This window comes from Nansenia antarctica (genome assembly GCF_963989245.1).
Source record: "Nansenia antarctica genome assembly, chromosome: 1".
NCBI lineage: Eukaryota > Metazoa > Chordata > Actinopteri > Argentiniformes > Microstomatidae > Nansenia > Nansenia antarctica.
In genome coordinates this window covers 8,484,682-8,508,753 of record NC_137674.1, presented here as the reverse complement: position 1 = coordinate 8,508,753, position 24,072 = coordinate 8,484,682, and the positions used below count along the sequence as shown (strand labels likewise).

Sequence of the window (24,072 nt, the reverse complement as noted above, 5' to 3'; positions counted from 1 at the left end):
TGTGGTGTTATTTTTTAAAATGTTGACATTTTTGAGTTAGTAATTCATAAACTACAAAGGTTCCATCTCACAGAACATAATGGAATGTAAAAACTTTGACGCTCAATATCTCTGAACTACCCTAAACGGAGATAGAACCTTATCATTCTAAGCTCACGAATTGTTACCTGCTGCTACCGGCCACCGTGATATGGCTACCTTGTGAAAGCTGAGTTGAGGAGACTTTATTTCCCAAAGACCGTTAGTTCTGTCCACTGTGCCACCAATTGTTTCAACCTGGCATCATCATTGGCAACTCTGGGACTATACTATAGCACTCGTGAAGTCGACCACATGACATTTAGTTGCCCAGATCATAATTTCTCCTTATCAGATGGACGTGGTCTAACTGTGTCTTAAAACAAACAATTAGGCGTTTTCTAGCCCACCCTAGTTGTTTTTATTTTTTATTTTACAAATGTTGGCTAAAGACCTATACCTAAAACGTTTCACGTGTTCCTTCATATGTTTAATTTGCACAATTCATCTTATCAATGTTCACACTACAACCTGAAATCGATCAAGAATCTAACAGTTTTAAAAAAATCACATTTAAAACATAAAAAATGGAGAGAGTAAGATCTAAGATTGACATTTCCTGTAGGCCAATTATAAAATCGGATTTACAAGGTAGCCTAATTTATATGCTCATTTTCATCCGCAAATATTGTTTACGCATTGACGGAAGTTTAGCTGTCTATGTGCACTAAAATCCATAATGTAGCAAAAAATGTTTAGCAGTCTATTGATAAGTTCGTCATAATTCTTACATGGGCATCAAAGTAGCCGGAGGTCCGAGGTAACACATGCAGTCCCGCCGGGGGCGGCCGACCCTGTCCCAAACATTGCCCTCTCCATCGCCGTACATGATATAGCCTGGGCCACCCAAAGGGACAGCTTGAGCACGCTACTGTTAATCCAGTTCTCCCACTAGGTAGACCGAGATAAATAACATCGTGGTGCTCTCTCTCTCACCCCCACACACATATGCCGTTGCATTTACATATTTCAACACAGATATACAGGCTATTCTACCGCACTCTCCAAACGCTGTCACACCTCGGGGCCATCGTGGACATTGCAACAGTGCCATCTACTGTTGGTCAATATATATTTAACTACCTGTGGGTTATTACCACTGATCTATACATAATTTCCTCTGCTGTAAACATCAATTTGGGCTTCAATGTGTTTTAAGGTCATTCATAATTAATGCTTAGTGCTCTCATGAATATGCAGCATTTCCAGATTCTTTCACATTCACTCTCTCAGCATACAGATAGCCTAGTGCTTGTATTGTCAGACTGATATGCTTTCTCGGTCAAAATACTGTACTATTTTGGATTTCCAGAGTGTACACGAATTAGCCCAGTTAAATGAACGGACAGTTCATATATGAATGATTACATATGATGTTGTCCCTGGATAATGAGAGGGTATTATGAGTGAGAAAGGAAAAGCTTGAGCAGAGAATCTTTTTCCTGTGGCCGTCTGAGGCATTGGCCATCCTTGCCATGGTGCAGGTGAATAGGATGAAAGCAATGGGGGTGGCAGTGTGCCGGTCTGTGGGGAGTCTTGGTGCAGGTCGTTATCTGCAGTAGCCCCCCTTTGTGTCTGTAGATAATCTCAGGTCCTTTCCCTCTAAACTGTTAAACCCAGAGACAGCACATTTACTTGTCGCTGATCTATCTGGATCTGAACAATGGGAGAGGCAGAGAGAAGAGCGATCTATTTTTAGACCTATTTTATTTGTAATTGACTCTGCTGTCACCAATTGCTCCTCTATCCGAAGTCCAATAGGCTCCCTCTTGTATGAACTTGGGGGAGGGGGGGGGGGGACAAGCAGGGGAGCACCTAGACGCATGAAAAGGTAAAGGTATATGAAGATTAGGTTTGAGGTAAGCAGGGATAGAACGTGATGGCTCAGTTATACTGTAGGCACAGAGATATATTAAAGTGTTTTTGTAATTTTATGGTAATAGGTACAGTATAATAGGGCAAGCAGGAGTAATAAGTGGGGATAATGCACAGGGCCGATAAGGAATTCATTTTGTGATGCGGTTGGTGAATGAAAGACGCATGGCCAGCAGGAGAGAGAGCAGAAATATGTATGAGGTCTTGATGAGCTGGATGACGGCAGTAATGGACAGTCTTTTTTCTTTATGCATTATTTAGTATTTTCCTTATACTCTTTATTTTTAATCTATTTTTCGTTGACACACACCACGAACATCATGTATGCCTCTTTAAAAATGCACCCTAAAAATAGATTACACCAGGCTCTAATTTATGCGGTTTAGTGTTCGTCAAGGGGAACACAAGGTTCCCAATAGTAACACACCAAATTATTTTATCATTTTAAACAGTCTATCCACTCCAACATTAAATAAACAAGAAAAAAGGTTATTTCATGGAGGAGTCTTCTGAAGGTAGGCAGGCCAGGAGGAGCAGTTAGGGGTGTTTCTTACCGAGATAGAACCCATAAACCATTACTGTTGGTCTGTGCTACAGGACTTTAGTGACTAGCAGGCATAACAGACTTCTTTCATAAAAGTTAATTGCAGACCGATATACATCAGCATCCAGTATGAGGCGGTCTGGTCTCCCCTATTTCACATAACACTCTACACTTGGCACAGAGAGCCTGGCTGTCAGTGGTACTGGACAGTGTGTTCTCACAGGCACCTCCCAGGGCATCTATGTAATTCACTGCACCCCAGGGCCTCTGCCCTCCATCATTTATCAACTGGCTGACCCAAACTGACTGGCATTGGTTCAAGTTGCTGACAGGCCCAGGAGGTCCTGATAATATTAATAAAGTCCCGATAAACTTTTGGAAAGACTGGATAGGTTTAGAACTCAGAGGTGCTGAATCTGTTCAAATGTCCTGCTGCTGTGTCAGGAGTTAATCAATATGTGTACCGTGGTTGGAGATCACAAAGCACAGCAAATCTCCATCTCTATCTCTTGCCAACAGTACAAATGATAGATCAAGAAAGTGCAAATACGATTTTTAGAATTCAAATACTCAACACAATACAAGTTCATAGCAGTGATTAAAGGCAGTCTGTTATAAGTAAGAAAACAAATAAAGTTCTTGTTGCATGGAAAAGTTTCCCATCACTCAGAATGACCCCCAAATGCAAACCACATCACACCACATTTTTTTTTAAATCTCAAAAGTACATAGAAACATTGAATGCACTAACAACCATGCATACCAAACATGTCAATCAAAGTTTAGATGGAGAATAACACTCTACCGGTAATATACAGTATATATATATATATTTTTTTTTAAGTAGGACACTTAAACTGCAGTAACTAACTGTCTTGGAGCATTACATTATGAATGGATATCATTAGGTGTCGTGGCGTGGTGGTAGGTACTGTACCTTGCATGGTCTGGTCGCCCGTAGGTCCCTGCACTGTGATCTACTCTCTGCATTGCGTCGGCATCCTGTGGGCTCCTGACTGCAGCGGGTGGCACAAGTACACTGGCTGTGTTTTTTTAAAGATAGGCTTTGCATCGATCGAAAAACAGCTCCACCTCACACGTCCACACGGAGGGGGGGACCTGTGCTTACTCTAGCACAAAAGTGGAGTCCAGTCATCAATAGGCAGGTCAACACCACATTGACAGTCTCTGGGAGAAGGGGATCAGGTTCATCTGGGATAAGCCTCCCTGAGGTGAAAAACCTAATCAATTCTTATTGGAGTTACTTCAGCTTTGAACAATTGAAAGACTTCTGAAGCTGTTTACCATCCCTGGCTGTCAGATAGAGTAACATAATGATTTAGGATTTTATTAGTAGGTTGGGGTGAGATGATCGAGCATGTGTCAGGATGTAAAATATCATATTCAGTCACAGCTTTTCACTGTCTTGTCTCCCCGGTGGTGGAATGAGCTCCCCACTATACTGTCAGGACTGCAGAGTCACTACCTCTCATCTGCCGTAGAATGAAGATCCATCTCTTCAGGCTGCATCTCGACTGTCTCTCCTAAGACCTCTTCTCACCCCACCAACCCTCTGTACAGTTCCTCTACTGTTAATAATAATACATTTAAAAAAAAACTTTTCTAGCTGATGGATAGAAGATTCACTTACTTTAGTTTAGTCAAATATACTTGTTGTAAGTCGCTTTGGATAAAAGAGTCTGCTAAATGTCCCAACTGTAATAAAAGTAATAAAATAAAAGTTAAATATATTTATTTATAGCCATCAAATAATTAACTACAATGTCTTCTGCTTGGCCCATCAGTATGTTCTCCTCTACCAGTGCCCTAAATGGTGCCTCAGTCTGCACAGAGTCTCTGCCATAGAGCAGTAGACCAATGTGCTGCTCAGCTCTGTAGCTCTGTCTGTAGATGTGGATCAGAGATACAATCTCAGGCAGTCAGAGCTCAAGGCCAAGCTAAATGAGAAGAACACACTCAGGAGCGTATTATTCTGCACATCCCTACATGGACACACATACTATTATGCAGACTCATACGCTGTACTCCAACAGTTTGGATTTGAAATCAGAAAACTACCATTAGTCCTTGGGCCAAACCATTTTTCATTACCAAATTCTGGGCAAATTCTAGATGTAATTTTTTTATTCCTATACATCCCTAGATTATCTTTTGATATGATAGACCTTTTGGTTTGGCAGCTTATTAGTGGTTATCACCTCTTACATGTATGGAGTGCTTTTCTTCAAAACCGGAGTTTTGACAGAAAAAGTCCCCTGCCATATCTTGCTCCCCTTCGCATGATTCGCGCCTAGCTGTGCTGTGGTTGTGATAGAGACATGAGCCCTTTCATGTTCTTTATGCGCCTGAGTCTCCTAAATACGTAGAGACCAACCCAGAGTCGTTCAGAGCTTCCTACGCTGAGCTATGGTAACTCTCCCTGGTAATTATTGAAAAAAAACTATATAGTACAATATAATGTCTAAATAAAGTATACACTATAAACTGCTGTCAGCAGTAATATCATGCCCAAACTATAGCGCCCCCTCTACCATGTTTCACAGATGAGGTGGTATGCTGTAAATCTTGGACAGATACCTTTTTCTCCAAACCTTCCTATTGCAATCACTGTGGTACATGATAATATTCATGTCCACAAGACCATGTCCTTTCCAGAACTCTACACACTTTTCAGGTACTTTTTAACAAGCTGTAACGGGACCATCCTTTTTTAGATTAACTAGTGGTTGCCCCTTTGTAGTTTGGCTGCTGATGTATTCTGGATGGTAGTCTCTGACGCATATACGTCTACCTCCTGGAGAGTGTTCCTGATCTGTGGGATTTCTTTTATATTTTATTAATTATGGTGAGCATTCTGCAGTCATACACTCTAGAAGTCTTCCTTGGCCTACCAGCCTATTTATTTTATTTATTTAACCTTTTATTAACCAGGAACACTCTCACTGAGATGTCTCAGAAAATGTATTTGACAAGACAGGTGGCAGCACAATTAACAGGGTTGCAGACATAAAAAACTAAACAAAACATATAACAGTTTACAATGAAAATAAAGAATAAATTACAGAATCATACAATATAAAAAAATATTCAGAAATATTCATGATCAACATAGTAATCAACATAATTTGATTCCTGGTGTTCATTACTTTATATAATATCTTTATCTTTGATATTTGTAATGATTCTTTCATTGACATCTCTGGTCCTCTTGTTGACAGACAGCAATAGCAGCTTCCAAAGAATGCACAGCCTAGAATCAATACTAGACATTGACAGCTCTCTTATATCTTCACAACTGATGTGATGCAATACACCTGACTAACCAGAAACACCTGCCAAGCCAATTTTCTAATACTTTGGGTGCCCTGATATGGAGGGACTGTATACTAAGGGTTGGCATTTCTAAATGGTAAAACTAATCAGAAAAAGGAAAACATTGAATTACAGAATTGAGAATCTCTACTATAATCTCATAGTGATTATTTGATTTAAAATCCAAACTGTTGGAGTATAAAGTAGTTAAAAGTTCCTCTTACTAACTAACACTTATGGAGGGCAATGTATATACAATAATAACACAGCACGCACGCAGGCACGCAGGCACGCACGCACGCACGCACTCACACACACACACACACACACACACACACACACACACACACACACACACACACACACACACACACACACACAATAACTCAGTGTCAATAACACAGTAACTGGATAGGATCTCCAGAATCATATTTGCAACTTGTTTGTTTTCAAAGCTGTCAGTGAGAATCAATTGTGTTATTCCCTGGCATCTGGCAATCAATATCATATCATATTATATAACTGCCTAAATATTATTATATTATATAACTGCCTTATATTATAGATATAAAATATAAAATAAAATGTAATCTTAGTCAGCTGTAAACTGCTACATATTTAAAATGTATTGTTTCTCTCTCTCTACAGTACATCTCATAATTCTCTAGTGTCAAGTATCTCTTCCCATTTAAGACATGATGTACAGGCTCTTGCTGCTCGGAATCAATATTTAATGTTGCTCACAGCCTGGAAACAGTGTGACAAGCCCGTGCTGATTGGCTGATGCAGGAGGCAAGGTGAAACTCGGAGCCAATAGGAGGATGTTGTTCAGGTGTTCAGGTGTTTACATATGATATTCAACTTCTGTTGTATTTTGTATTTGTGTGGTGGTCTAAACATATAGGAGGGCAGACTGTTACTGCAATCCATGCAGGCTGAAATACCCATCTTCTCCCATGTGACTCCAGCCAGAGTGAAACATGACCTTTCAGAGAATGGCACCCCATGGTCACGGAGGCCTGTGAGATTTCTTTGTGGTCTGTTTGCTATTCAGCTTCCATTAGCGATGCGTTTACCACGCCTCAGGAGAACGCCTGGAAGAAGAGGTGTTGTCATCTGTCTGCAGTGTAACAAGTAACTTACCTGTCTGAGTATCTTGTGTTTGTACAATATCTCTCAAATTGCAAGCCTGTTACTATTCTTTCAATCCGATGAGTGATGTTGTATCATAGAATTCCAATAGTGGTTATGGCACTAAGAATATGGCATAATACCCAGTAATGAGTGGTCCAGTAGACGGATGAACAATAGTAAAAAAAAAATACAGTACATGATGAAAGCTATGTTTGTCTCTATGGATAGACTACTTTATTAGTGTCCACAACTCCATCAGCAAAAAAGTGGTACTTCAGTGGGTCTCTAGCGAAACTCTTCTCAACAGTTCACTCAGCAGCTATTTAAAGCCTCCCAATGTGGGTCACCATTACATAGATGACGACTCTGCTCTGCATAAATCAATCAAACAAATCACATGGGAGAGAATCAGCGATGCCATTAACTCATTTAGGATTGTACCATAGATTCAAATGATGAAATCATGCCAGGTGGTTTGACATGTTGTGCACGATGGTCAAATGACCGTAACCTGCCGATCAACTGTCGTTATCTACATGCACACATTATGTGGGCCAATGTTTCCATCTGCTGTCATATCGTGCACTCTTACAGAACTGACTATCTTAAACCACTACTTTGGCTTCAAAATCATGTTTCACATTTGCATATTTCTTTTCCAGTGCGCAGGGGGGAAAGGGGGGGTGGTTGGTTGCCACATGCAGGCAGGATGAGGCTCGGAGCTACACATCTCTGAACCCTGGGAAGGTGATCTGACATCCTAGAGAGACAGACTTCAGTATCCTCTGAATATGTCTGCATGTGCATCTTTTTGTTATTCCCACACAACGTTCCTAATCAATGATTCATCCTTACTGAAATGTGGGGATTAGCCAGCCACTCCTTTTGTTCCCTGAGAAATAATGTCAGTCTGGGTCTTGTCTTCTTTGATGTACACATCTTAGAGGTTGCCACAATTATTTATGTGTCACGTTTGAAAGCTCATTAATTAAGCAGTGTTGACTATGATGGTTGTGGTTATGGAGATTATAATAGTGAGTGATGAGGGGTGTTTAGAATGTTCAGTCTTAACCCAATATCCTGGATCCATGGGACTGGATGTCACATTATGATATAGTCACAGGAGATCATCATTGAGGGATCATATCGTTGTCCCCATGGTTGTAAGTTGTACTTCTCTTCCCTTCTCCCTCTGCTCCTCTCCTGTCAGTGTCGCTCTGATGTCTTGTGTTGACAGGGGCTGTATGTTTATTTATTTAGCCTACTCTGAGTGAATTGTTGTTTGTGTGCGTGTGCTCGTGCGCGTGCGAGCGTGTGCGTGTGTGTGTGTGTGTATGTTTGTGTGTTATTATTATTTGTCAACTGCTAAAGTCAGCACGACAGTCACTATATCTGCCTCAGCTTTTTTCTCTCTATCTTTTTTTCCCTTTTTTTTCTTAAACCTAGAGGACAAAACCTTAGGCCAAGAAAACAGAAAACATACTCTATATAAAGTGAGAAATTATGCAAAATAAAATAACAACACTACCAGAAAATACCAATAACAGCGAAAACAGTTAGGGGGGGGGGGGGGGGGGGTAGTGAGGAGATGCTTGTCCCCCGCAGAGCCACAATCCCCCCTATAGGGCCTACAGTATCTCTCTGTCAGGATAAAAATAGCCCTGTTCTGCCACCAGAGAGCAGCACTATGGGGTAGGTGGCAGAGTGCCCCTCCTGAGTGGCAGATACAAGCTCCCACTCTGATTGGCCCCTGACCCCCCCGCACCCACAGCTGGTGGTCACTGGGAGACCCGGCAGATTAATTCTTCATAGTATTCCCAATTCCCAATTCCTTCTGTTGAGGTATGAGTTGGATCTGCTACTGCACAGACAAGCTTTTTTCCCACACTAAACTATGTGGCGTATGCAGTTTAACAGCTGTTATTATGAGAGTGCAGCCAATGGCTTTATGTTGGAGACACAACACAGATCATTGTCGGGATGAATGCAGAAGCAGGTGAAATGTACCAATGCTACTGTAATATATATCATCTAATACTGTAAGGATTTCCTTTACAGTAAATCTAGATATTCAATGCAAATGACATGCAAATCATTCCCTTTCATTTATGACAGATACAATGTATATTCAGCAACAGAATATGAGCAGAAGGCTGTGCTCTTTCATCTACCCTGCTGTTGAATCCAATGTACCTGCATGTGAGGGTGTGAAAGATGGGAGAGAGATCAAATGGCAATATTAATTAATGTGATATTTCTGGACCCCATCTCTCCAGAGTGCAGAGCTTGAGGACATGGTCCTACTGTTCTGCCCTAGTACACTGGTGAGTGACAGCCACAGTGACATGTAAGTGTGTGTGTGTGTGTGTGTGTGTGTGTGTGTGTGTGTGTGTGTGTGCGTGTGTGTTAGTAATTGTACTTGTACAGTAAGATGACGCTCTTGCTGTGAGATTTTAGAGGGTGCATGATTATGTTATTCTGCCACAGCCAAGGTTACAAGGCTTTATGGATTAGATGGGTGAGTGTGATTATGTAGTATTATGTGTGCATACTGTGTACACTGTACACAAATGTGTGTGTTGGCACTACAGTGTCAGTACTGATGTGGTATAGGGGGTACCTCCAATGTGTTTCACGTCACATTTCATAAATGTAGTTACTGCGAGAACATAGAGTATATCCATTTTGAGTAGCAGACAAAGAGCTTCATTTTTTTTAATGGGTAGCAATTATGCAAATGCACGACCACGTAAGTGTACGAGAGAAAGAGGGCCCTAGTCATGTCTCTTTTTATAAGGATCAAGCTATTTAAGGGGGGTAAAAAAACACTTTTCTACAAGGAGGCTTTTTTCACAGCCTGCAGAGAAAACAGGGAACATAAACTCCATTTCTCATCTGAACTTGCTTCGAGAAATTTCCCCAGGAGCTGTCAGTCTCTCATCTCCACGCGATCCATTTATGCTTCATAATGTGAATGTCGGACAAAGGGCTTTGGAACGAGAGGAGCCGGCATGTCAGATACAATTATGTGAACATTGAATAACTGACATGGCCGGCGAGGAAAACAAAGACCTGCCAGCACACAAACCGGCCCCATTAATCTCCTCCCTCATAGAGAGACATAGAGAGCTGCTTGTACCAAACTATATGCTGTAGCACGGTGATTGACTAATGAGACTGCTGTGACAGGACTGTAAACACACACTAAAAGCTCTCAGATAATCACTGACAGGTTGAATGAGGGAACCAAGACAGATGGAGGATGGATCGATGGGAATGAACGCTCAATGCTCAATGCTTGTTAAATGGTGAAATAACTAATATTGTATGTAAAACAATGTACATGTAAAATGTGACCGAAAGCTCGCAACAAACTTGTGCGGATGCTGTTATTTTGCACTCAGATACATCCGTTTATAAAAGGCTATGTTATGTTCTTAAGGCCAAACCATACTATGTAACTGGAGTAAACACAAAACAGCAACCTCTTTGGTTTAAAAAAAACCCTCCCCTTCATCCTGCTCCTTTAAAACTATAACTAACATATTCCATTCTAGCTATACAGGCTGGACAACGCCACTGACCCTTGTGAGAACAATGGTGTCACAGTTACGACACACAAGGCGCTCAGTCTGAAGTGCAAATCATTGGCTCTCATGTTTTCACAAGAGTGCATCTCTTCTTAATCATGTCTCTGAATGTCTTTAATCTGAGGGTCTCTCATTGCCTCTAATTCACGCACGTCTTCGATAAAAGCTCTCCACAGACACAGGCCCACTAAGATATCTGTAGCCACACCTCTGTATGTCTTCCAAACAGATGAGTAGAATGACAGGAAATAATAAACCGTGCCATTTAGTCTTCTCCAGTCAGAAGAGTCATCACATCAAGGCCTGGGATATCAAAGCACATTCATTAGCATCTGCCCATCTGTTTATCTGACCATCTCTCTCACCTTTTGCCTTCATGCTCTGCATATACAACAACCTGTCTTCCCGACAATTCACATCTATTTTTATTTCTTTCCATGTCATGCATGTTATATTGAATTTCACAGTGTTATGCTTCCAAATGATTCTAAATGAATCACTTATATTTTACCATGAGGACATGAGCAGATGGAGCGGATATCTTCTTTTTTTATTGTGGGAAACAGCCACTGTCGCCAAGGGCAACCTTCCCCATCAGCTGCTACTCTGCCAGCCGGTGCTGGGGTACTCAAGTTCAGCATCTTGCATCTACGGGGTGAACTCAATACACACACACACACGCACACGCACACGCACACGCGCACACACACACACACACACACACACACACACACACACACAGACACACACACACACACACACACACACACAAGACCCACATAATGATCAAAGAAAAAACAATTGAGAGCTGGAAAAGTCAGGGACAGTAATTCATTTGTAATAAACTATGACTTTATTTCAGAGACACCTTGATGCTTTACAGACCACAATTATTTATCAGCCTTTTTTCATTATTACATTGAAATAAACGGTATATTAATCATGTTACTGGGTCTAGGCCCTGTACATGTTGACTTGTGCACTATAGTCAACAACTGTGCACTATAACATGCAAATCTGTGAAGAGAGAGATCTATGGTTCTAAATGTGTTTCATCGGCTTTTAATAAAACATGTTGTGTGACTTATAGATATTGATGTCAGAGCATGGAAGCAGTGATGTAATGGTTTGCTTCAATTTGTCATTTGCGTAACACATTACTCAGTGCCTGATGGTAACCTCACAAAAGCATTTTACTGTATGATTCACTATGTTCCCTATATCCTATGTTTAACAAGACCAATGTGGTGTTATATGTATACATTTGGACAATGAAGCAATCTTTCTGATACTCACAGTTCAAATGCTCTTGGCCAGAGTGAGGCCATCATTCTCTTTTTGGCCAATTAATAAAAGTAGTACCAACATGTTAAATACAACACCTTTTTGGTCAACCTGTATTCCAAAAATACATTCTTGACAGGCTTAAAGGCTTGTACTGTGTACTGTGTATGTGTTGGGGCAGAACTGCAGCTTAACAGAACGGCTGAAACATTCGAAAGGTCTGCACAACACGTACAAACGAAACGTCTCAACAATGGACATGGAGTTTCCAGCTATGGGCTCCATATTGAAATCAAAACCAATATCCATAAGATTCTGTCTTATGTGTGCATATATTATATGGATATTGGTTTTGATTCCAATATTTCATAACATATTATTCCAATCTAGCTACTGTATACAGGCTGTACAATGCCACTGACCCTTGTTAGAACAATGGTGTCACAGTTACGACACACAAGGCGCTCAGTCTGAAGTGCAAATCATTGCCTCTCATGTTTTCACAAGAGTGCATCTCTTCTTAATCATGTCTCTGGATGTCTTTAATCTGAGGGTCTTTCATTGCCTCTTCTCACCCACTTCTTAGATAAATTATCTATAAATAATTGTGTGCATACAGTGCAAACAGTGGCTTCGGAAAGTATTCATACCCCTTCACTGTTTCCCCATTTTGTTGTGTTAAGGACTCAATTTAAATTGATTTGATTTGCCATCAATCCACACACAATACCCTATGACAAAGCGAAGAAACGTTTTTATGTTTTTTTTTCTGCAGATGTATACAATTTGAAATACAGAATTACCTAATTTACATAAGTATTCAGACCCTTTGCTATGACACCATTAACATTTGCTCAAAATAATCTATTTTATATCTGAATGTCTGAATACTTTCCGAAGCCACTGTATATATTGAATATGCACACATAAACTATATTTCCTATGATACAATTGAAACTAAACTGGAGTGGATGTACACTCACTTCTTGCAGTAATGTTATTTTGTTTCACCCTAAACTTGATAATATTTTTGATTGACCAATGCCCTACATCATATTGAGAGATGCACAGACAAACAGGTCTAGCAATACAATCAGGTGTGGTCCAGTTTGCCCATTAAAGAGATTATCACAGAGGAAGTACACTGGTGATAGCACTGTAGCAGTCTTCTCCATCTGAGAAATATGCTTTTAAGACAGAGTTGTGCAGTATAGTCATACAGTACATACATACATATACATACATACATACATACATACATACATACATACATACATGCATACATACATTCCAAATATTGAATGACACATATGTACAACCAAATTAATTTATATTCCCTGATGTCCATTATTGGATAGATCTAAAAAGAATCTTACGACTGTATTCCACTGAAAAGCATTTCCTATTCTCAAGTTTCTCTCAAACGGATAATTTCGAGTACCTTTGCAACACTAAGTGCATAAATTACAAACACACCATTCATTTTGATATCCTCAAAAATAGCATCTTCTTTCTAAAATATCATACAAAATTGTTTCACTCCATGTCTTAGATTAACACACAGAGCAGCTGCACAGAGCAGTTAACAAGCCTTGTGTATTGACCGTCTGCTAACAAAACACATTTGAATCCAATCCAACCAATATTAATCCTATGCCTCTTACTTCATACAGGGATGAAGATTTCAGACATTTACACAATGTCAAACCAGGTGTTTTACCTTTACTGAGTGGTATACCACTGAGTGATTGATGATACAATATGAGAGGCCAGCCCCTTTCTTGTTCCCTTTAAAAAACAGCTTCTCCATCGTGTTCCCTTTAAAAAACAGCTTCTCCATCATGTTCCCTTTAAAAAACAGCTTCTCCATCTTGTTCCCTTTAAAAACAAGCTTCTCTATATTGTTCCCTTTAAAAAATGCCTTCTCCATCTTGTTCCCTTTAAAACAGCTTCTCTATCTTGTTGACTACAGTCAAGTACACACAAGTCCCTTTCAGATCAATAAATATAGTGCGAGTCAAATAACATTGAACTACCTCAAAATAACATTGAAAACTGGATAGTTAATACACTAGCAAACAAATGTCTTCAGGACATTCACAATGAAATGTGATACTGTATACCTGATACTTTTGACCTGAATACCGGTACATGCATGCTACAGATTCTGTAAAACACCACTTTAACTAGAATATCAAGTCCTAAGACATGTATGATATTATTACACTTCAATTTCCCAGAATAATGACCTACTGAAAGTTCACTATTCTTGTTCTTTTTTCAAGTCTAAGGGTTGTTTTGTACATGTACAAAGCTACAGGTATTTCTTTTAACTTATATGGATATAAACAGTATTTTTCTGCTGTGTATGTATCTATGCAGTATAGCACAATATCTCATTGTTTTCTTTTCATAAAGGAAGATATATTTGCTTTCCCTAAATGATTCAGCGATAAAATACGCTGAAATGTCTGTCACTAACAGTGGTTTGATGTCAAGCTTTCTAATATGCATCCTTACTGCTGAGGCGTATTACCTACTCACAGCTACACTTCTATTCTGCCCAGTATTATGACCCCACTACCCTCATATGACCCGGAATTCACCAGCTCTTCCCCTTCCCTTTATCTGATCATGGGGTCATCCCCACCGGGAGAGGCCAGCGCAGGGAAGTGGGCGAAGGGCTCGGCCTTGTCCTCGCCGAGCCCCGAGGCAGAGTTGGACACAGAGGTGAAGGACAGGTGGTCGTGCTCCAGGATGGCTAGGCGGTCCTGGGGCCTGTCCTTCTTCAGGTAGAACATCTTCCTCAGCTGCTTCAGCTGCTGCAGCTCACAGAAGGTCTCCAGCACCACCAGCACGACGATCAGCCCCAGGAGCAGGTAGACTGGATGGAAGGGGTTATTATTAACGAGTGGGACCAATATCATTATTATCAATGGGTGAGAGAAGTAGTTGCAGAGAGTAGTGTGGGTGGGTGAAAGTAAGAGCATAAACAGAGTGAAGTAGAACATAAATTAATGTTCAATGAGAGGGAGGAGAGGAGACAGAGGGTGGGTGTGAGATAGGGAATGAGAGAGGGCTTTGTCTAGAAAGGAATCCGGGGAATAACATTAACTGTTCATTACAGGAGCACAATGACACAGTGTAGGCAAAACTTGCCTTGCTTCCTACACCATTATACAAACAAATATAAGTGATGTCATCATCTATAACAAACTATCAATCATCATAACATTCTGCTCACTGTGCCCCACATACATTATACTGAATGGATCACCTCTAGTTCTTCTCTAACTCATCACTGGCCCACTAACAATAATGAACAGCCTCACACTATGGAAAGTTCCACAGCACTGTGTGTGTGTGCTTGCTTGTTCCCTGTGGCTGTGATGTGTTCATACCACAAGGGGGAGTGAGAAAGGGTTGATTAGAGCAAGCAGCATTTATATTAAGTATTGGGTTTAATAATAATATATGCCATTTAGCTGACATTTTTATCCAAAGCAACTCGTGTTGCAGTGAGTACATCAATTCTTCAGTATATATGGTCCCAGCGGGAATCAAACCCACAACCTTAGCGATGTTAACGCCACGCTCTACCAAGTGAGCCACAGAGGACCACTGGTTTATTCCAAAACATGTGCCAAGCATCATTGATCACCCATTGGTCACCCTGTAACACTATTGAGCCTCTACATAGAAGATAGATAGTTTACAATCCAGGTGACACAACCAACTAGAGTGCACTATCTAGATAGTAGCTGATTTCAGACCTTGTGCCTTACCAAGCATTGCCTTTTTTGTCCAAATTCCCACACTTCCTGTATACTATGTGACTGAATCCCATGCTAATGAAGGGAAAAAGCTTGTCTTAAAGTCTATTTCACATGAAATATTCAAGCCCCCCATTTATGTTCAAATCTGCCTATTTCTCTTTCCTTAGCCTAGGGTGGTTTACCAGGCCTTGAAACTCTCCAAGAAACGTCAGAGCCTCTGGGTATTGGATATTTGCTACTAATCAAGTTATGTAGTTCACTCTAATAAGAGGCCAGAGCTACCGTCAACTTTGAACACTCACCAGTGATGCCCACTTTGTAAAGCTCTCTGAACCTCTGGTTGAAGGACTCTCCGGGCACGTAGTCTCCTAGCCCGATGGTGCTGAGAGAAATGAAGCAGAAGTAGAAGGACTCCAGGAAGTTCCAGTTCTCCTCCAGGGCTGAGAAGATGGCGGCAGGGATGAGGAAGAAGCAGCAGGCTGCTAGGATGGCCAGCAGCGTCGCGTGAACGATGGCCACCAGTGGCTTGGATATGCCCCAACGCATGTGCACATACATGACGGGCCTCCGCGTGCTGAAGACCATGATCCTCTGCACCACGGCGGTGAGGAAGAGGAGGGTGAAGGGGATGCCGATAACAGCGTACACGATACAGAAGGCTTTACCTCCATCTGACAGTGGTGCTGTATGGCCATACCCTGCAAGCACACATAGCCAGGAAATTAGAACAACTTCACATTACAGGGCACATTCATCCCCAAATTAAGTTACGCCATTTACTAGGGGTGCAACGGTTCTCGATTTCATATTGAACCGTATGGTTCGCCATCCACTTTTTTCGGTTTAAGCTGCATTCCATTGAAAGTCGGAGTTTGTCGGGAACGCAGTTGCTTCTTGTTCAAATATTTGAGGAGTTGAGAACATGGCAACAGTTTGAGGAAGCCCCGGTTTGCTACAAACCTGCATTGTGGGGTCATTCATTTCAGTTTTGGCATTGAATACAGTGATGAGGGAACGAAAACAGTGAATAGAGACGTTACTGCAAGCATCGCTTCACGTGTGTCGTATATGCGCCTAATATGCACATAATGCATATGGGCTACCAGCTGTCATGGCTAAAGTGCACTTTTACTTCTATTTCTTCCTGTCCTATACCAGTAGTCAAGGCTAAGAGGCACTTGTACTACTTTAGGCACTTACTACTTACTTTTTCTATTTTAAAGTGTTTATTTATTTATTTTTATTTACATTTGAAAGTGTTTTTTGTTTATATACTGTATATTTATATTTTTAATATTATACAATATACCAGTCATATTATGGAATGTGTCTGAATGTTAAAGTATAAGCAACAGTTTAAGTAACAGTTTGTAAATAAATAGTATCATTTTTTTTCTCCTTATGCACAAAACACGTACCGAAACCCAACCAAAACCGTGACCCAAAAACCGAGGTTCATACCGAACCACTGAGCCGCTGCACCCCTACCACTTACTGTCAATGGCTTCATTACACTTTCCCAATATTCTCATAACTTCCACGTCCACAATGCAAAGCAGTAGTAGTGATGGCAGCAGAAAACTGTGAGTTTGGCCTGAGCTATAAAGCAATACTAACAACAAACCAACATCTAATGCAGACAGGTAAACAATATGGCCAAATGTACATGTATGTACATGTGATATGTCCTCCTGCTCTGTGTCCTTGTTGGTTGAATTGCATCATCCTAAAATGAAATACTGCCTCACAAGAACATTTGAAAATTAAATAAACATTAAAGCCACAGGGGCAGATGAGACGGAGCTTGTGTTTTGAGCATACAGCAGTCACATGGGAAGGTACATTAAATTGACCTATCATGAGTGTTCAACATGCCATGGGCCTTCAACAAGAACATGCAAATAGGAGACATTACATCATCTACCTTAGTAAACCACTGATAGAAACAAACTGATAGTAAAGTACCTTAGTAAACCACTGATAGAAACTGATAGTAAAGTACCGTAGGAAGGAAACCACTGATAGCAAAATATCTAAGGGTGTGAATAGGATCAAGAGACAAAGTTCAACATTTGTGGCCAAATCACCTCAAAGTAGCTAACTACCAACTAAGTCAGATGTTTTGTCCAAAATACTTTTTTTGCCTGCAATTATTATTTTTTGCTTGTAAATTATATTTGTTTTGCTTGCAACATTAAGACACAAATCTACCTCCATCAGCGTGGGGCTGGTGGTGGGTGACTTGAGTTACTTGTGACTCTGAAAGTATTGAATGACAATGGGCCACAGAACCTTGTCTAACTGGATGCTTGACATACATTACCTACATACAGTATATTGTAACTGTGGTCTATTGACTAAACAAGGAACAGAACACGTAGCTCTGAGGCACAACACACACACACACACACACACACACACACACACACACACACACACAATTGTAAAATGGACTACACATTGAAAAGTCAAAGAGAACTAAACTGCTGTCATTACTCGTATCAGGACCAAAGTTCTACAAAGGAGAATGTTACTCAAGCCTTTTGCGCAATGCAAGATAAGATGGTATATATCGTTATGGGCCTATCATTGAATCACAATGAACTAAATTATATTTAGGCTGTTCAGTAACTGATGACTTAAAGGGTAAGCATTTAGCCACATCCCTGCCTATCCATTTAATAACTTAAATCACTTATGTACAGTACAGGCCAAAAGTTTGGACACACCTTCTCATTCAATGTGTTTCCTTTATTTTCATGACTATTTGGTACATTGTAGATTCTCACTGAAGGCATCAAAACTATGAATGAACACATAGGAATTATGTATTTAACAATAAAGTGTGAAATAACTCTAAATATGTCTTATATTTTAGATTCCTCAAAGTAGCCACCCTTTGCTTTTTTGTTGTAAATAAAATATATTATAATAATATTAAATATAATATGTGTTAATAATAATATGTTATTATATATATAATATTATTATTATATATTTTATTAACAACAACAAACAATTATTTTATTAACAACAAAAAAGCAAAGGGTGGCTACTTTGGGGAATCTAAAATAACACTTTTTTGTTAAGTACATCATTCCACATGTGTTCATTCATAGTTTTGATGCCTTCAGTGAGAATCTACAATGTAAATAGTCATGAAAATAAAGGAAACGCATTGAATGAGAAGGTGTGTCCAAACTTTTGGCCTGTACTGTATACTGAATCAGTATGAAACATCAAACATGTCATTAATGTAGGGTTGCCACCCGTCCCTTAAAATACGGAATCGTTCCGTATCTGACAGTTAAAAGATGCGTCCCGTTTTGAACCAATACGGAACGCTGTTTGTTCCGTATTTTCAATCCACCCGCATTGCGTGATTCCTCCAATATATCATACAGAGCTGCCAAGTCTTTTATTTGAGAAATTCCTTTAAATAAAGCTACCGGACACGAGTTTCGTGGCATCTTTCTGCACACGCGTTAACTTGAGTCTGCAATCGAAGCGGGAGGCGCGCGCTGCTGGAAGAACCTGTGTTCACTCGAGCTGCACGTAAATCTTAGAACGTAGCAAGCAGTGTTGCCAGATTGGACTACTTATGGTCACACTGGACGGGTGGATTCGGCAGCTTTTAGACTGGTTGGGCTGGAAATGGTCAATTCCGTCTGGCAACCCTGGTTGCAAAATATGTGCATGTACGTATCTGGTAGCCTGGTACTTTCAAATCGCAAGTTGTTTCATCGTCTGTTCTCTTTTTCGGGGTGATGGAGGAGAGATTGGCAGTGAAATATCCATGATGGGACTTTGCTCATCATCCTCCATCCTCACACTCATGTTTTCCCTGCTCCATTAATCTTCTGTTATTCAACACGAGTGTGAAAACGGATTGTATCCTTTATCTCAAAGACACTATGGCATACCGTTTCTAAAATTCACTTAATATTCACTTAATTTGGGTGAGATGATAGGCCTACGTTGCAACTTTACAGTTTTGGTAACTGTTTTTTGTTTCTCTAATGTAACATAATATAACATTGTTATTATTATTATTATTATTATTATTATTAAATACAATGTACAATTCAAATACAACAATTGGGGGTCCCTCCCCAAAAAATGCTGACCAAGGGGCCCTGTTGATGGGGCCCAATTTTCTTTTAGACTCTGTAGGCTACTGTATTTGTTTATTAAGACTTACATAAATATGATGTATTGTCTGAATTTGTCTTGTTTTATCAAATGTTACAATTATTTGTATTTCTTGTGCTGGTTTATTATGAACAACATGTAAAATTGCAGGAAACTAGCACAAATAATTGTGTGGGAGAGAGGGGCACAGTTTTGGGGTTTTGAGGGGCACAGAGGGGCACACGTGCACAGTTTTGGGTCGCTCCACCGCCCAAAAATCTCACTCCAAACTTTTGGTGAAACTTGGCAGCCCTTAAGGCTTTATTGAAACGATGTTTAACTTATGATTTACTAGCACTGGCGCCCCCACCCCGCCCTTGGGCCCATGGTGGTCGTGGTCCCGAGGAGCGGGGCCCCTACTGCGAGGGGTGTCCCTTAGTTCTCTGACTGAAAGGTGGCAACCCTACATTAATGGCTTATGCATTGGTTATCTTTTTGGTGTGAAGATACTGCTCAACGTGAGAACTTCCTAGGATCATTGCAAAGACAATGTTGGAAGGGTACATGGTGTGTTATTGACTGTGGAAAGAGCATCTTGCATAATGAAATGAGATCCAGCTGCAGATCTCAGGTGACCACGTGTCACTCCACTGGGGAGTACAGTTCCGTGTCAGGGGGTAGGTAGGCCTAGATTTGATTGTATTGCATTTAAGCAAAATGATACGATCTGGCCGATCATATCCCTCGGTTTCAGTTTCAGCCTGTAAAATAGGCCACCACGGATAACAGAGGCCCTTTTTCAAACCTAATCTAAGAGCAAGCAACGAGACATACAATAATCATATTTTCGATCATAAATAAAAGTCAACCAAACAGGGCAGCAATGAGGAGAGTCAGTAGATGGTTAAAGCTCCCAATCATGAAATGGTGAGCTTAGAATGATAAGGTTCTATCTCCGTTTAGAATGATAAGGTTCTATCTCCGTTTAGAATGATAAGGTTCTATCCCCGTTTAGAATGATAAGGTTCTATCTCCGTTTAGAATGATAAGGTTCTATCTCCGTTTAGAATGATAAGGTTCTCTCTCCGTTTAGAATGATAAGGTTCTATCTCCGTTTAGAATGATACGGTTCTATCTCCGTTTAGAATGATAAGGTTCTATCTCCGTTTAGGGCAGTTCAGAGATATTGAGCGTCAAAGTTTTGACATTCCATTATGTTCTGTGAGATGGAACCTTTGTATTTTATGAATTACTAGCTCAAAAATGTCAACATTTTAAAAATAACACCACACAGGCATTAATAAACACCTAATGGATCAGATTATGTAAAAAAAAAAAAAACTAAATTTGGACAAAAATGGAGATAGAACCTTATAATTCTAGTGCGTGATGAAGGTTAGTTAGTGCGTGATGAAGATGATCTGCATCACTTTATGCATTCGGACACATGTATATGTTTTGGGTAGGTTGTTTGAAAACAGCTGAAATGTGAAGTTGTTACTGTTACTAACTCACCTGTTGTGGATAGCACAGTGCTGGCGAAAAACAGCGCAGAGGTGAAGTCCCAGTTCCACATCGCCGATGCGTTATTGAGAATGGACACTCCGTAGTTACTGGCCTCCAGAGCTCTCTCCAGAAAGCGCTCCAGGCGCTCCTCGGATAAGCACGGGTTGTCCTGCAGGAACTGTCCCTTGATGGTCCGCAGCTCCTGCCGGAGGAGGTCCTCGTAGGGCAGCTCCACGGAGGAGAACACCACCGCGCCGAACATCAGATACAGGACATACCCCAAGACTAGAACTAAGAAATACCACGTCGATCTGTGACTCTGAATCAACCGCACGCAAGAATTGCCGGTCAGAGATTGTAACATGTTTTTTTTTTTGTTCTTCAATTCGTTCAAAACAGTTTTAACTTAAGCGATCATATAAACAGTCGGGGGGGGAAAAACTTACAATGAGTAACAACGTGTCGTTATTCGATCGATTCGATCATTGATTGTAAGTCGCTTTGGAATAAGGCGTCTGCTAAATGCCAAAAATGTAAATGTCAACGACGACCGCGTATGAGAAAGCTTCCGTTTTAGTTCATAGTCACTGTGTGTTTCCCCTTTTTCCGTCTGTGCAGAGTATCAGTTTCACTGGCTGGATGAGTCTGAAGCAGGGCGATGCAGGGGGTGGAGACGGGGGTGTGACTGGCGTGACGTGACGTCAGTTTCCTTCTTCTCCCCCTCACAGGTAATATAACGACAGTTGAGGACACCGACAAATGGTGCTTTTCCACTACAGGGCCCGGCTCAGCTCGAGTCAGCTCGGGTCAGCTTGCTTCGGCACGCTTTTGAACAGTTCTGGATATGAGCCTTTTCAAAATGTGCTGTTGTCTGGGGTGATCATCGATGAGAAATCCTGTAGTGCTATAGAGCCACACAATCGTACTGCTTATGGAGGGAAACACATTTTCTTTCTTCTTTATAGTAAGGTGTAGTGAATAACATTTGCCTTACTGGGGATTTGACATTTGTCATGACATAATGTATTACCTGCTGCTATGAGAGAGGCAGAGAGAGGCTGAGAGAGGCAATGAGAGACGACACAGTGTTTCTGTCACACGTGGTGGCTTTCCAAAACCCCACTCCTTTACTCCAGTGATTCCCACAGCATGTTAATACTTTGGGGGGCCGCCAAAGTATAATGGGGGGGCACCCCCCCCCCGCACCCCCCCCCCCCCCCAGCCCCGAGTCGTTCCCCCAAAGTATATTTCATTTCTGCGGGAATCACTGTACTCTCATTTGAATCCTTGGACACCTCCATATCCATAGCATTATCATGTCATGCATTTTTATTTTTTTCTTTCCTAGCACCAGGGGAGCCCCCCCTCCCAAATTTCGTTGTTTGGTACCTGTACTATAGCAATGACAATAAAGACCATTCATTCATGCAGTGCTTATGTAGGCACTTCATGCTACATTTGTAACTTGAGACCAACTGTTTGCTCATCTATTTTCATTAAGTTAACCGTCATTTTACCAGGTTAGTTTTTTTGACAACTTTATCAATCAATCAAATGTATTTCTATAGCGCTTTTTACCTTAACTAACACTGAACCATAGACACCCAAAAAGCAAGACAAGCAAAAAAACACACAGTGGCAACAAAAAACTCCCTGGGAGGAAGAAACCTTTAAACCAATCAGATTCCAAGGGTGACCCTCCTCTGCCTGAGGTGGTGCTGACAGTAAACTATCAGAAGACAATGTAGACCTAGACTGACAATTGTTCCAATAAGGGCAAGACATTAACTTTATTATCACCAATCCTAATCCTCTCCAGATCTCCCTCTCTCTCTCTTTCACCCACTCTGTCTTTTCCCTCTGCTCTGCCACATTTCTAGCTGACAAAATGTCTCTATGGCAACAACCTTTACCGAATTGCTAGACTGGCGTCAAATGATGCACACTGCCCCCCACCATGGTGGGGCAGTGTTTGTGCATCAGATTAGTCTAGCATTGTTTGGCCATAGATACAGTGTAACCACACCTACTATCCTCTCTTGAGTCTATACAGTTTTATCTGTCTACCAGCTGTCGGTGCGTCATTCTCACTGGAACAAGAAGAACCTGTTTGTGCCTAGTGTAACAGTAAGTAACAGTATGACACACTACTCAACAATTTCCCCTGTTCCTCTGCAAGTTTAGCATTTTTTGGTCTATATTTAACACTTTCCTGTACTGTAAAAGTGAGGTCACCGTCTATATTTAACATCTGGACTCAAAGATGAACAGACAGCAGAATACGGAAAGGAAAACAGATATTTATGATTTATCAGTTCAAATAAACAGATATTTACGAGTTCAAATACATTATTTGTATCATCCTGTCACACATATCACAGGATGTTTCATTATACGATCAGATAGTATCCTTAGTAACATGGTTGACAATTCACAGTGATCGTAATCATAAATGCTAAAGTGCTGTCATGCCCTCCACTTCCATCTAGGGGGCGCCAGTGCCTCCCTCTCTCCTGTCTGTCCCTGTCTGTCTGTTTATGTTGTGTGATGGCATGGCCAGGCTCCGGTTTCCCCCCTGTCAGTCATCATCTCCACCTGCTCGTTCTGCTCACCTGTTGGCCATCATCTCACCACCACTCTGTATCTAAACCCCGGCTTTCCATCCACTCATCGCCAGATTGTTGTCAGTCGTATCAAGTTAGTCTTGCTCTTGACCTTTCTAGTATCTGGTTATTACTCTAGCGCTAGTGTGAGTCCCCCTCTGCTCCAGGACTCAGACCCGGCCACCCATCTGCCTCTCTGCCGACCTGCTTGCCTACCG

General features: G+C 40.9%; 1 protein-coding gene across 1 annotated transcript; it reads right to left on the bottom strand.

The window, feature by feature from the left end:
* Positions 1–14,462: 14,462 nt before the first annotated feature.
* Positions 14,463–21,615, bottom strand: kcnk1b (potassium channel, subfamily K, member 1b; the record flags this gene model as incomplete). Its single annotated transcript, XM_080532672.1, has 3 exons — positions 14,463–14,722; positions 15,917–16,312; positions 21,261–21,615. 3 exons carry the CDS (start codon positions 21,613–21,615, stop codon positions 14,463–14,465), a joined length of 1,011 nt encoding a protein of 336 aa, XP_080388798.1.
* Between the last annotated feature and the right edge of the window lie 2,457 nt (positions 21,616–24,072).